The 12,081-nt window shown below is 59.3% G+C and overlaps 1 protein-coding gene across 2 annotated transcripts; it reads left to right on the top strand.

Moving 5' to 3' along the window:
• Nucleotides 1-3,414: 3,414 nt before the first annotated feature.
• Nucleotides 3,415-10,568, top strand: FHL3 (four and a half LIM domains 3). Of its 2 annotated transcripts, none has more exons than XM_058679165.1 (6): nt 3,415-3,508; nt 7,948-8,123; nt 8,229-8,403; nt 9,299-9,468; nt 9,554-9,740; nt 9,870-10,568. In XM_058679165.1, exons 2-6 carry the CDS (start codon nt 7,968-7,970, stop codon nt 10,022-10,024), a joined length of 843 nt encoding a protein of 280 aa, XP_058535148.1. In that variant the 5' UTR covers nt 3,415-3,508; nt 7,948-7,967; the 3' UTR covers nt 10,025-10,568. The 2 variants fall into 2 exon arrangements, with proteins under 2 accessions (XP_058535148.1, XP_058535143.1); XM_058679160.1 differs by having other exon boundaries at nt 3,440-3,585.
• Nucleotides 10,569-12,081: the final 1,513 nt, after the last annotated feature.

The raw sequence follows: 12,081 nt of genomic DNA, 5'->3' as shown, positions 1-12,081 counted from the left end.
TTGGACCCATTTCTGGGGACTGAGGACATCCCTCCAGGTGTGGGACTCTGGGGGAAATCCTGTCCCCAGTGCCTGGAGGTGCCGGTGCAGTCAGACAGAGCTGAAGGTAGCTGAAATCCAGATGAAAACCTTTTTCCTGCCTCTGATGTTGAGACTTGGCTGACCAGGGCCATGCTGCCCTAACAAAATTCCATCTCATTTGTTGCTTTTTTCTTTTCCTTTTTTTTTTTTTTTTTTAAGATTTGTTTTCATTACAAAGTCAGATATACAGAGAGGAGGAGAAACAGGAAAATCTTCCGTCCGATGATTCACTCCCCAAGTCGCTGCAACGGCAAGTGCTACTTCGATTCAGAGCCAGGAGCCAGGAACTTCCTCCAGGTCTCCCACACAGGTGCAGGATCCCAAGGCTTTGGGCCATGCTCCACTGCTTTCCCAAGCCACAAGCAGGGAGCTGGATGGGAAGTGGAGCTGCCGGAATTAGAACTGGCGCCCTTATGGGATCCCGGTGTGTTCAAGGCAAGGACTTTAGCCACTAGGCCACCACACCGGGCCCCATCTCATTTGCTTCTTCCCACTGGTTGATGGGGCCCTTCAAGATCCAGCCTGGGCCCACCTTTCCAGCCTCATCTCAATTAACAAGCTCTGCTGTTAGTTATAATGAACAGGTGGTAACCCTGGCACTCCTGACACTCCCAGAAGATCACACTGAGTGACCACAGAAGCCAGCTCTGTGTGGGGTAAGAGGGGCCCTGAGGCCAGTCCCGCCCCCATTTGAACTGCACATCTTCCCCCTACTGGCTAAGAGGCCCTGTTGTCTATTTCTCTGAGCCCTGAGGCTTCCTCCATAAAAAGCAGTAACAACAGTACCCACCCCCCCCATGGCTTTTGTGACAGCTCAGAGAGTCCCAAGGAGTCATCCCATGGGCCATTGCACCCAGCATGGTCAGCATTCAAACATGTGAATGTCTCCCCTCCCCTCCCCTCAGGCCATACTCTGTGTCACCCTCTCCACCCTCCAGTCTATGGTCACACTTGGGATCACAAGGGAAATGTCTGTGCAATCTAAAAGCTAGTGGCTGCTGAGCCCCGAGGTCTGCGAGGCCGGGGGAGCCCTGGGCAGTGGTAGGAGTGAGCAACGCACCAGGGAAGGAAGGAGGAAAGACGGCTTGTGGTTACAGGCGTCAGAGAGTGATTCAGCAAGCAGAGGAGACCAGGAGAGGCCGGCCAGGAGTCATCTGGACCTTCTCCTGAAAGCCCTTCCAGGGGAGAGCTGGGAGATCCTGAGCGTGACCGTAGGAGCCCCCCAGGGTGGGGCGGGCAAGGGAGTGCAAGCAAGGACAACGACCCTGCTCCTCCAAGTCCTTTCAGTCCGAGGCCATCCTCTGCTTCCAGCCCTGGCTCCCACACACCTGTTCCCCAGGGCCAGGGAAAGAACAGATAAGGAACAGGAACCGGGAGCTCTAGGCTCCCCAGGGCACATCCTTGAGAACCAACAGAAATTAAAGTGAGCAGGGAAATGTGAGCTGGAAAGGGGAGGGTGGGGAGGGAAGGACAGAGCCCCTCCACCCCAGGCCAGTCTCCCTGCAGCAGGCTTTGTCCCAGCCAGAGCTCTTACTCTGGCTTCCAAGCTTAGTCCAAGCAGCAGCAGCCCAGCACCTGGCCCTGGAGGAGATTGGGTACAGGAGGGAGTCCTGGTGTTTCTCCCAACAGTGCTGTGAGATGGCACGCAAGGAGGCCAAGGTCCAGCAGCTTTGGCTCTGACCGTGGATGTGAATCCTGGCTTCGCCATTATTAGCTGTGCTACCCTTGGCAGTTATTTCATTGTTCTGTGTCTCCAGTGGGGATAATATATATATAAATGTAATAAAGTTGTTAGATGACAAAGTGCATCCATCTATGTAGCGTCCAAGAACTGGGGCAAGGTAAAAACTCAGGAGGTCCTGACTGTCATGTTGGCTGTTCAGCAGAGATTTAAACCGGGAGGAAAGAACAGACCATCTGTAGAACTCACCCACAGCTCCTCACCTTTGGCCCACCCCCACCCCATGATAGAACCCCCTCCTCACTTACTCTCAGCTCCCCAACAGCAGTCCACCCTGTATTCTCCCAAACTGGAAGGATTCCTTGCAAAACTAATCCCAAAGGGCTCATCTGCAAGCTGGCTGTTCTCTGCCTGGACTCCAGCGAACAGGTGCCTGGAGTTCAAACTGGATGGGGAGGAGAGGGTTCCAATGGAAACACGGTATCTGTCATTCATCAGATATTTATTACGTGATAGACACTGGAGTAGGTTGGTTTGGAGAATGCAATGGTGAACAAAAAGGACCCAGTCCTTGCCCTTACGAGAACAGATCAACAAGTAATTATTTCATTTTTGAAGGGGGAATCCGGCCTGCAGACCAATAGGGGAGCCAGAAGCTCAGGCCTATGGTGCAGAGAAGGAAGGGGAGGGTCCCTGGAACCCCCCACTCCACAAGGGCTTATCTCTCCTTTGGAGCATGGCTTGACCTGGTCTGCAGTGTGGGGAGCTTCCTGGGGCACCGGCATCTCTACCCTGGATGTTAAGGTTATTTGCAGGCTTGGTTTGTTGTCTCTTGTTTTGCAAACAACACAGCAGAGCTGCTCCCCTCTCCTGCCCCTCCCTTCCAAGCTGAGTCTATTTATTCCTAGCGACAAGCCTCGAGGATCCCAAGGGGGTTGGCCTGGAGGACCTGGAGGGGCCTGGTGTCCCTGGCAGGCGCCAGCCCTCCCTCCCAGGCCCAGGGTCAGTAGCTGCAGTGGCTCCCGCCCCTCTCCTCCACTGTGTGCACCCGCCTCCCGGAGAAGCCTTAAGAGCAGGGGGCCAAGGATTAGGGTCTCGCCTGTGTCTCCAGAGTCAACACTATTCCTGGGCACCGTGGAGTGGCCTGACTCTGGGTGCCAGGGTGCAGCTGGAGGGGAGGCGATGGGGACCTCTGCTTCTGCTTTTGAAGGTCAAGGCCTTCTGTGAGGGGCGGGGACTTCTCTCTCCACCTCTAGTTTCCAAAGAACACCTTGGTCCTCACTGAAAGAGCCATGACAACCGAGTCGAAAACACTCCCTCCTCCAGATGGGATTAAGGGCTCCCTCACACACTGGACTGAGCTGAGCTCAGCGCGGGGTTAGGTGAGGAGGGCCTGGAGCTGCCGGCGTCCTGCACCCCTTGTTGGAACCACCCGCGAGCGGCTGGGGGTTGGAGGCGTGGGGAGGGGGCGTCAGGAAGAAGACTGAGCGCTGCGGGAGGGGCCCGGGAGTGGTCGGGACAGCCAGGTTGGGGGCCGCGGGAGGGGGACCGGGCAGCTGGAAGCCGCCAAGGAGGTGGGGGCGGGGTCTGCCCCCCCTCCGGGCTGGGGGCCGGCTGGGGGGCGGGGTCCGGGCGGGGCGGGTCCGCGCGCACTTCCTCGCCGGGGCTGGGGCTGCGCGCCCACTCGCCCGCACGGTCCGTGGGCAGCCGGCAGCTCGCACCGCCCCGCTCGGCACGGGCCCGCAGGTAGGAAGGAGGCGCCGAGGGACGCGGCCCCTGCAGCCCGGCCCCACCCGCGTCCCGCTCCCGCCGCCAGCTGCGAGGTGAGCGCCCTGCCGCCGACCCCCGGTCCCCGGCCCTGCTCTCATCCCTGGGGACTGGCGGGCGCCCCGGGCGGGCGCTCCTGGGGACGCAGCGTGCCTCCGGGGCTGCCCTGCTCCTCCGGCCGCCCGGCGAGGCGGGGGCCAGTACGAGAGTCGGACGGGGAGGGGACCAAGTTTGAAATAGAAAATCCGGAGAGAAAGAGAGGGAGACCGGGAGGGTTGGAGACACCAAGCTCCGGGGAAGCCCAAAGGGGCGGAAAGACCGAGACCCAGGGACGCGAGCGGCGGGAGGCTGCGGCGGTCATTGAAACAGGGACCAGACGGGACATGTACCATTGCGAGGGGCCTGAAGCGTTAACGTCCTGCTCAATCCGTTAGTGTAGGAGGGCTACAAGGACCACCCTCCCCATTCCCTGGGCATACAGAAATGTTACAGGGGAGGGGTGGGAGGCCAGGACCTTCGGCGCATTAGAGAACCTAAAGACTGGCGTGTGCTCCAGGTAGAAGCCCCCTGGGAGACAGAGACGTCTGATCACAAAGAGGGCCCCCAAACCGCGATCCAGTGGCGCGCAGCTGGACAGACGGGGGCCCTCAGCCCAGGACAAGAACCTGGGAGGCCCACACAGGATGAATAGGAAGCTGGGGAGGGGGGTAGGGGGAGGTGAGGCGGGGGGTTGGGGTGGACGTGAAACACGGGACGGGAAAGACTCTGAGCCAAGCCTTCCCCTGTAAGGCAGGGGACCTGGGACAGTGCTATGTGAGATGGAAAGCAAGAGGAGCCCCACACACAGACACGGCTGCCAGGACAGCCCCCGGCTTATTTTTAAACTCACATCTTAGTCCAGCAGCTTCAGCCCTAGGGGACTCGGGGTGAATGAACTGTTCCTGGCAGTCCCAGAGTTGCTGAGAGATCCTGCCCCCGCCCCTACACTGCTTTGACTGAAGGGGAAGAGGACAGCAGAGAGGCTTGGATTGGTAGCTTGGGGGCCCCCCCGAAGGAGGTGGGGGGGTAACTTGATTTCTCCCCTTAAGTCTCCTGTCATCCCCTGGGGGGAGGAGAGGTCTGTTCTCATCTGACTGACTGGCAGGTGTGGGACCTGGCCAGGGTGCTCCTGGGCAGGAGGGAGGAAGCGGGGGACAAAAGGGCTGAGCAGTTGGCACAGGTCGTTGGAAAGGCTGCTGGGTGTCTTCCAGTGGCAGGGCTGGCTGGGAAGCAGAGCCAGGCCCTGGGACGGCTCCTGTGCCTCTTCCAGCACCAGCTCGGCATTTCTAGAGAGAGGTGGTGGTGCCTACAGACACTTGCTAGCTGAGTGAGCCTGGATGTGCTCTGCCCCCTCCCTGGCCTCCAGTGCTTGGCTATGAAGTGGAAACGAGGCTCTATGCTGTAAGCCTTTCAGGAGGTCAGATGGAAGGTGCCTGGGGGAGTGGCAGAGCAGACAAGTATATAGCTAGGTAGCTGTGCACCTGCTTGCGGGAGCTGAGTTACACTCCCTGGAGTTAGGCGGACTGGAGCCCCTCCTGGCCCCACTGCTGTCCTTAGCCAGCCCGGTGGGCCTGGGACCTCTTGTCCTCTCCCTGGGCCTCTGCAAGTAGGTCCAGGTCACGTCGCCAGCTCCCTGCTGCAGGCCTTCCTCAGAAACTGGCATCATCAGACTGCAGCTAGATACTGAGGACTGGTGACCCGCCAGGTACTCGCTGAGCCCCACCACTCTGGCAAGTGGAAGGAGTCTTAGGTCAGCTAGTGAGATGGGAAAAAAAAAAGGAAGGTGGGGGGAGTCTGGAAGTTTGAGTAACTGGCCCAGGGTCATCTAGCTAGTGAGGAGCCAGCTTTCAAAGTCAGGGTTGAATTTCACAGCTCACTGTTCTGCAGCCACTTGCCAAGTGGTTATCTTCTTAAGGTGCTGTGTGTGTGTGTGTGTGTGTGTCTGCCTCAGGTAGAGGAGGGTATATGGGGAAGGATGTGTTGTTAAGGACAGGAGCTGAGCGCCATCTGGCAGATGAAGCAGTCTCCCCGGTCCCTGCCCCCCTCACCAGGGAGAATACAGGAACTAGTTCTCTCCAGTCCCTTGGGTCCCCCAGCCTTGCCAGGAAAGGGGGTTGGGGTGGGCTAAGAAGGACAGGCAGAGACAGGTGGGCCTGCTGGTGCCCTTCCCTCCGTCCTGCCTCCCCAGGGCTCAGCTGGATGGAATGAAAGGATTGGGGGATTCTGGGAAGGAAACAAGCCACTCCCATACCTTATTTGGGGTGCCCCCAGCTCAGAGGGGTGACTGCCTCCCAGGGGTCGGCCCGGGGGCTAGCCAGGGCCTGGGAAGGAGATTCCTGCTACTGCTGCTGCTGCTAGATAAACCAGGAAGGAAGGAAAAGAGCCAGGGCGGCCCTCCCATGGGGACACATGGCCACCTTCCACCTGCGTGGCCCCGTGTTGTTCCCTGTGACTGACAGCCCAGGCAGTCCTCAGATGTTAGGCCAGATGAAGCCCAGGCCTGAGTGATTCAGCGAGCGGGAACTGGAGGAGGGCTACCCTCCACCCTACGGCATTACTCCAGTCCCAAGAGGCCCCCCCTGCTCTGAATTCCCCAGCTGCTATGAACCTCGCGTCCTCGGCATGGGGTTCGAACCCAGTGTACTCCTGTGGTGTGGAAGGCAAGCCTGGGACCCAGGAGGAGCCCACTGGGCAGGAGAGTAGGGCCCTTTGGCCTTGGGGGCGGCTGCCGGCGCCTGGAGTCTGCACTTTAAGCCAGAGCAATGTTTTCTGGCCAGAATTTCCCTGCTGGGGCTGGCTGAGAGAAGAGGGCTTTTCCTTCAGCTGGAGCCAGGGCAGGCCGTGGGCTCTGCCAGTCACAGGAGGCCGATGGAGGAGAGTGGGGCAGTGGGTTCCTTTGTGTCTCTCCAACTCCCCCAGGTTCCTCTGCAGCTGTGAGAGCATCTGTCCCTCCCTGTGGACCTTGGTGGTGTCTCTCCAACACCCTGGGACCCCATCCCTGAGAGAGCAGACTTGCTGGTAGAGGCGGCCAGGAGTGGGGAGCTCGGAACTGGGGGCTGAAGTCGCCAAAAGGGGCTGGGAACCCCACTTCCCTACCCTTTGCTCCCCACACTCTTGTTCCAGAGGCAGCTGTGTGGATGACCTCATCCCACAAACATGCTTTGTTCCTGAGAAAATGGAAAGTGTCTGAGGTTTGCTGGGGGGCTGGGTGTCTGCAGCAGTAACTCCCAGGGTTCCCCCTGTCCTCTTCCTTCCCATCTCAGAGGGGCCCTGACCAGGGACAGGATGGCTCGGGTGCCACCTCCCCCTTCACGTCCACCACCCCAACCCTGATGAGTGAGAAAAGATGCAGGGAGGCTATCCGGGTGTGTACCAGGGTCAGGAGGAGAGAAATCACCCCCGGAAAAAGGGAAGGTCCTGGAGGTGGAGGGGCGATGCTGGTGGCTGGCAGCAGGCAGTAAGGGGCATGCTGCTGTCTGTCCGGGTGCCCCTTGACCATCCTGGGCGTCGTGTTTTCCTTCCCTGTCCCCTGTGGCTGGCAGCATGGGACATCTGGCCGTGTATACCATCACAGCTGCTGCAGTTGCCGCAGCCACGGCTGCCCAGGCTGGTGTGACCGGAGACACAGCAGGGTGGAGGAAGATGAGGCAGAGGGCCCAGCTGGGGAAGCATGGCTGGATCCAGCTTGCAGGATTTCCTTCCTGCTGAAACCCATCCGGAGCCTCTCAAGTTCTTGATGCTTGGCTGATTTCTCTTGGGAGGGAAGGTTCAACTTCTCACACCGGCCCCCTCCGCCATTCATCCGTCCTGTGGCCCTCTAGAATTCTACTGTTTCCTGGCTCCGGTCAGGGAAGGGACAGCCCATTCTTGTCCCTGTGCTTTCCACATTATCCAGTCCTCTCTCCCAATCCCTCGGGCCTTTCCTGGGAGACCAGGGAGGGTGGAAATGCTGTTCTGGTGCGGGTGGGGTAGGGTGGCTCCCTGCCCTGGTCCTTGCTCCTGCCACCCTGGGGACAGTGGGGACCGTGGCAGCTAAACTCACTCTGGAGCAGGAAATGAGTCACTGACCCAGGAAAAGCCCCCTCCCCCCAGATCTGCCACAGCCTAGATAAGAAAACAACTTCTGCTTCCTGGTTTTTGTTATTTTTTTTTTCCTGACCCCTTCCTACCCCAACTGTTAAATGCAGAAACAAACGTGCAAGCCCCTGGGTTTCCAGAAGCACCCATGCCCCATCCCCGGGCCACACCTGCACCTAGCACACCTGCCTTTCCTAGGCCTGGCCTCTGGGTTTCTGGTGAATGCAAAGAGTGTTTGCCAGGGACTAAGCCATGGCCCCCCTGGGGGACCTCTGGTCCTCTTGTGTGTCCCCCCCACCCAGGGCTCACTCACACCATCACCATGAGTGAAGCGTTCGACTGTGCCAAATGCAGCGAGTCCCTGTACGGTCGTAAGTACATCCAGACAGACAGTGGCCCCTACTGCGTGCCCTGCTATGACAACACCTTCGCCAACACCTGTGCCGAGTGCCAGCAACTTATCGGGCATGACTCAAGGGTAAGGACCAAAAGAGGAGGAGGTTGGTGGGAGAGAGCAGAGGGTGAATCCCTCCCCACCCCAGGGCCACAGTGCCAGCATCCCTGCCTGCTCTGCCCGGCACAGGAGCTGTTCTATGAAGACCGCCACTTCCACGAGGGTTGCTTCCGCTGCTGTCGCTGCCAGCGCTCGCTGGCCGACGAACCCTTCACCTGCCAGGACAGCGAGCTGCTGTGCAATGACTGCTACTGCAGTGCCTTCTCCTCACAGTGCTCCGCCTGCGGGGAGACTGTCATGCCTGGTGCGTCCCCTACCACTCCTCCTGTGTCAGAACCCGCATCCGGGAAGGGCCTTTACGTGTGCCATCCACGGAGGCCAGGCGTGCGTAAAGATCCACACATGCCACATGCTGTGGAAATTTAGTGTGTGTAAGGTCGATAGTGCTTATCTGCCCTTGAGGCCTTACCATACCCAGGGATCGGGGTGCTGGGGCTAACACGTGAGAGCTTGGCAGGTGTAGAATGTGATGAGCGTGAAACATTCCCAAGGCCCGTACTGTATGGTCTTGTACACACATGGTGCATGGCGTCTATGAAGGCTTCATATTTGGGACATGCAGGAGCTAAGGGTATGCTGAGATGGTCAGGCTGGGTAGCCTGAGCCTGGGGTGTGCAGAGGGTATAGTCTGTGTGGGAGCTGCATGCCTCATAAATGTGTGAAGATTTAGCACGTATGGAGAAAGACATGCACAGGAGAGAGGAGGACTTGGTGTGTGCCGAACCTGTTATGCCAAGGACGTGAGAACGTTGTGTGAGCAGACACTTGCTTGGCTGGCCTGTGTAGGGTCTCCTGCGGATACTGAACCTGTCACGTCTGGAGATGACGTTGGACAAGCTGTCTTCACAGCCTCTGTATAGTCATTGGAATTCCCAGAGGGAGTGCTGACGTGTGCTGGGGCAAGGGGAGGGCGGTGCTAAACAAACGTCCAAGCTCTCACATCCGGGTTAAGGGGCCTCATGTGTGCTGGGCCTCAGTGTCCAACATTCGGGCTCCTGCCGTGTGTGCCCGGAGGCCACTCTGCTACAGCACTGGAAGCTATGGACATTCTGCTGGGGGAAGCACAGGGGTGGCCCTTATAACCTTGGGAGAGCCTCTGAGTGGGACCCCTGTTCCCTGCACCCCCTCCTCATACACAGGGTCCCGGAAGCTGGAGTACGGGGGCCAGACATGGCATGAGCACTGCTTCCTATGCAGCGGCTGTGAGCAACCACTGGGCTCCCGCTCCTTTGTACCTGACAAGGGCGCTCACTACTGCGTTCCCTGCTACGAGAACAAGTTCGCTCCTCGCTGTGCCCGCTGCAGCAAGGTCAGGGCTGGGCCTGGAGGTGGGAGTGGAGGAATCGTGGGAGCATGGCTCAGCCTGCTGAGTGATGCTGTACCCCCCCCTCCAGACACTGACACAGGGTGGGGTGACATACCGTGACCAGCCCTGGCATCGCGAGTGCCTGGTCTGCACCGGGTGCCAGACACCCCTGGCAGGGCAGCAGTTCACCTCCCGGGAGGACGACCCCTACTGTGTAGCCTGTTTTGGAGAACTCTTTGCACCCAAGTGCAGCAGCTGCAAGCGCCCCATCACAGGTGGGACCCGGAGTGTGCGCAGGGTCAGAGTGGAGTGTGGTCAGAGGGCAGGCAGGGGAGTGGGAGCAGGGGTGGCTGGGTGCGGCTGAGCGGTCCAGCACTGCAGAACTAACTCCTACCTCCCCGCAGGACTCGGTGGAGGCAAGTACGTATCCTTTGAAGAGCGACACTGGCACCACAGCTGCTTCTCCTGTGCCCGCTGCTCTACCTCCCTGGTGGGCCAGGGCTTTGTGCCGGATGGAGACCAAGTGTTGTGTCAAGGCTGCAGCCAGGCAGGGCCCTGAGCCGGAACTCCGGCTCAGGCTGTCCAGGACTTTGGCTTCTTCGCGATACCACCTCTGGGTCCCAGCCCTTCCCCCACACGGGGTTCCCCTGGGTCCCAGCATTCAATCTCCCACCCCCAGCACCCTCTAACTGGTACTTCTGACCCAGACTTGACCCTGTCCTCTGTAGTGTGGGCTCCAGGCCAAGCCCCCGCCCTGCCTCGGGGCTACAGACCCCAGCCCTTCTAGCCAGAACTCTGGAACTTAGGCCTACCTTCAATCTACACTTGTCTCTCAAATTTACGTGTTCTACAGGGACCTGGGAAGTCCTCAAATGTAGACTGCACAGTCTCCTGTCCTTGTCTTCAGGGCTCGGGGGAGGAGGGCTGTCTGGGCAGTACGTGGCAAGGCTTGCCCGGTTAAGGGGCCCTAGGGTGCAGGTGCTGCCCAGGCTGTGTCTGCCAGGTGTCTTATCTGATTTCAGCTCCCTGGTGCCCAGAGGTGAACAGAGGGGCTGGACTGGCTCGCCCCCCTCTTGGATTCTGCAATAAAGCAGTGTGAGGAAGTCAGGGTTCTGTGTCTTTATCCGTGCTGGAGGAGAAGCAGGGGCCCTTGGCAGGCCCGCAGACGCTGTTGATCAGCTAGAGGCACAGGGCCATGAGCTGGGCAGGCTCCCCTCCCACACCCAGGAAGGGGATCCCTGCCTAAGCTAAGCTACTGTCCTGTACAAGCCTGATCCGCCTTCCTTCCCCCCGCGGGCCAAGAGGGGAAGGGTGGAGTTGGAGGAGGTTCCAGACAAGTGGGACTGGTGGTGGGCTGCCTGCCTCCCCACCCGGGTGCAAGACGCCCTCTCTCCTAACAGCCTAGCCCAAATCCCACAGAGCCAGCCCCCGATTCTGAGCCTTACATCGGGCCTAGACCCTCTACCCTCTTCCCCTTCTTCCCAAGGATTAGCGGGGGCGGCCCACGAGCTTCTCTCAGCCGCACGTTTTTTTGCCAAAAAAGGCAAGGATGCAGCTGCACGCGCAGCGGGAACATCTGGATCCGATTCCCAGCATGAATGGGTCACAGCCCCACCCACTATGATTCAAGGGCGGGGGCGGGCGCAAGAGCCACGGGGGTTGGCCCCCAAAGTGGGGAGATGGGGCGGGGCGCCGCTCCCCTCCCCTGCGTCCGACACCCCCAGGCCCCGGCCCCGCCCCTCCCTGCCGTCGGGGCAGGTAGGCGCGCACACTGTGTTGCGCGCTCCCGCAGCGCAGCCTCCGGGTTAGGGCCGCCCCTGGGCGCCCTAGATGGGAGGGGCCCGCCGGCCCGGCGGAAACCGCGTGATGATATGTATCGCATTGAATCCTGCCTGAAATCCTTGGCGTGGCTTCACTTCTGGATTTCGCAGAGATGGTCGCTCTGGTAGTCAATTGCTTTAAGTCCATGGGTAGTCCCTGCGACTGAATCCAGCCTTCTCGTCCGCTTTACTGGAAGACAGAGATATCCACCCCACCCCACCCCCCAGGCCCTATGTAGTACTCAACTCTTTAAAAGTTATGTATTTATTTAATTGAGAAATACAGAGATCTTCCATCTGGTTCATCCCCCAAAAGCCAGCCATAGGGATTGCTGGGCCAGGACCTGGGTCTCCCAGGTCACTCCCACATGGGGGACACAGATCCATCACCTGCTGTTTGCCAGGGTACACATGAGCCAGAATTGAAAGCAGATCTGGGACTTCAACACAGGCTGTCCGATTGAACTGCTCCCCCAAACGCCTACGCCAGGTCCTCAGCGTTCTGAGGCTGTTGGTTGACATTCGCAGCAAACCTTTGCAGAATTCCAATCGTGTGTTTGTGTGTGCGCTGCCAAGGCTTCAGTTATGCCTGCATTTCCTCTCTTTCCCACGGACCCCTCTAAGGATTGAGCCTACCTTGCGCACTCCCTCTCAGCTCCCAGCACTTAGCTACACACTCAGAAATGTGCAAGGAGTCCAAGCACAGGAACCAACTGGTGAGAAGGCCCAAGGGGCTGACAGCTGATGCGGCTTTAGGGAGACAGCAAGTTATTCCACTGGGAGGAAGTGCCAAGAG

This window comes from Ochotona princeps, chromosome 2 (assembly GCF_030435755.1).
Source record: "Ochotona princeps isolate mOchPri1 chromosome 2, mOchPri1.hap1, whole genome shotgun sequence".
Lineage (NCBI taxonomy): Eukaryota > Metazoa > Chordata > Mammalia > Lagomorpha > Ochotonidae > Ochotona > Ochotona princeps.
Note: the sequence above shows the minus strand (reverse complement) of the source record. Positions and strands in the feature narration are given on the sequence as shown.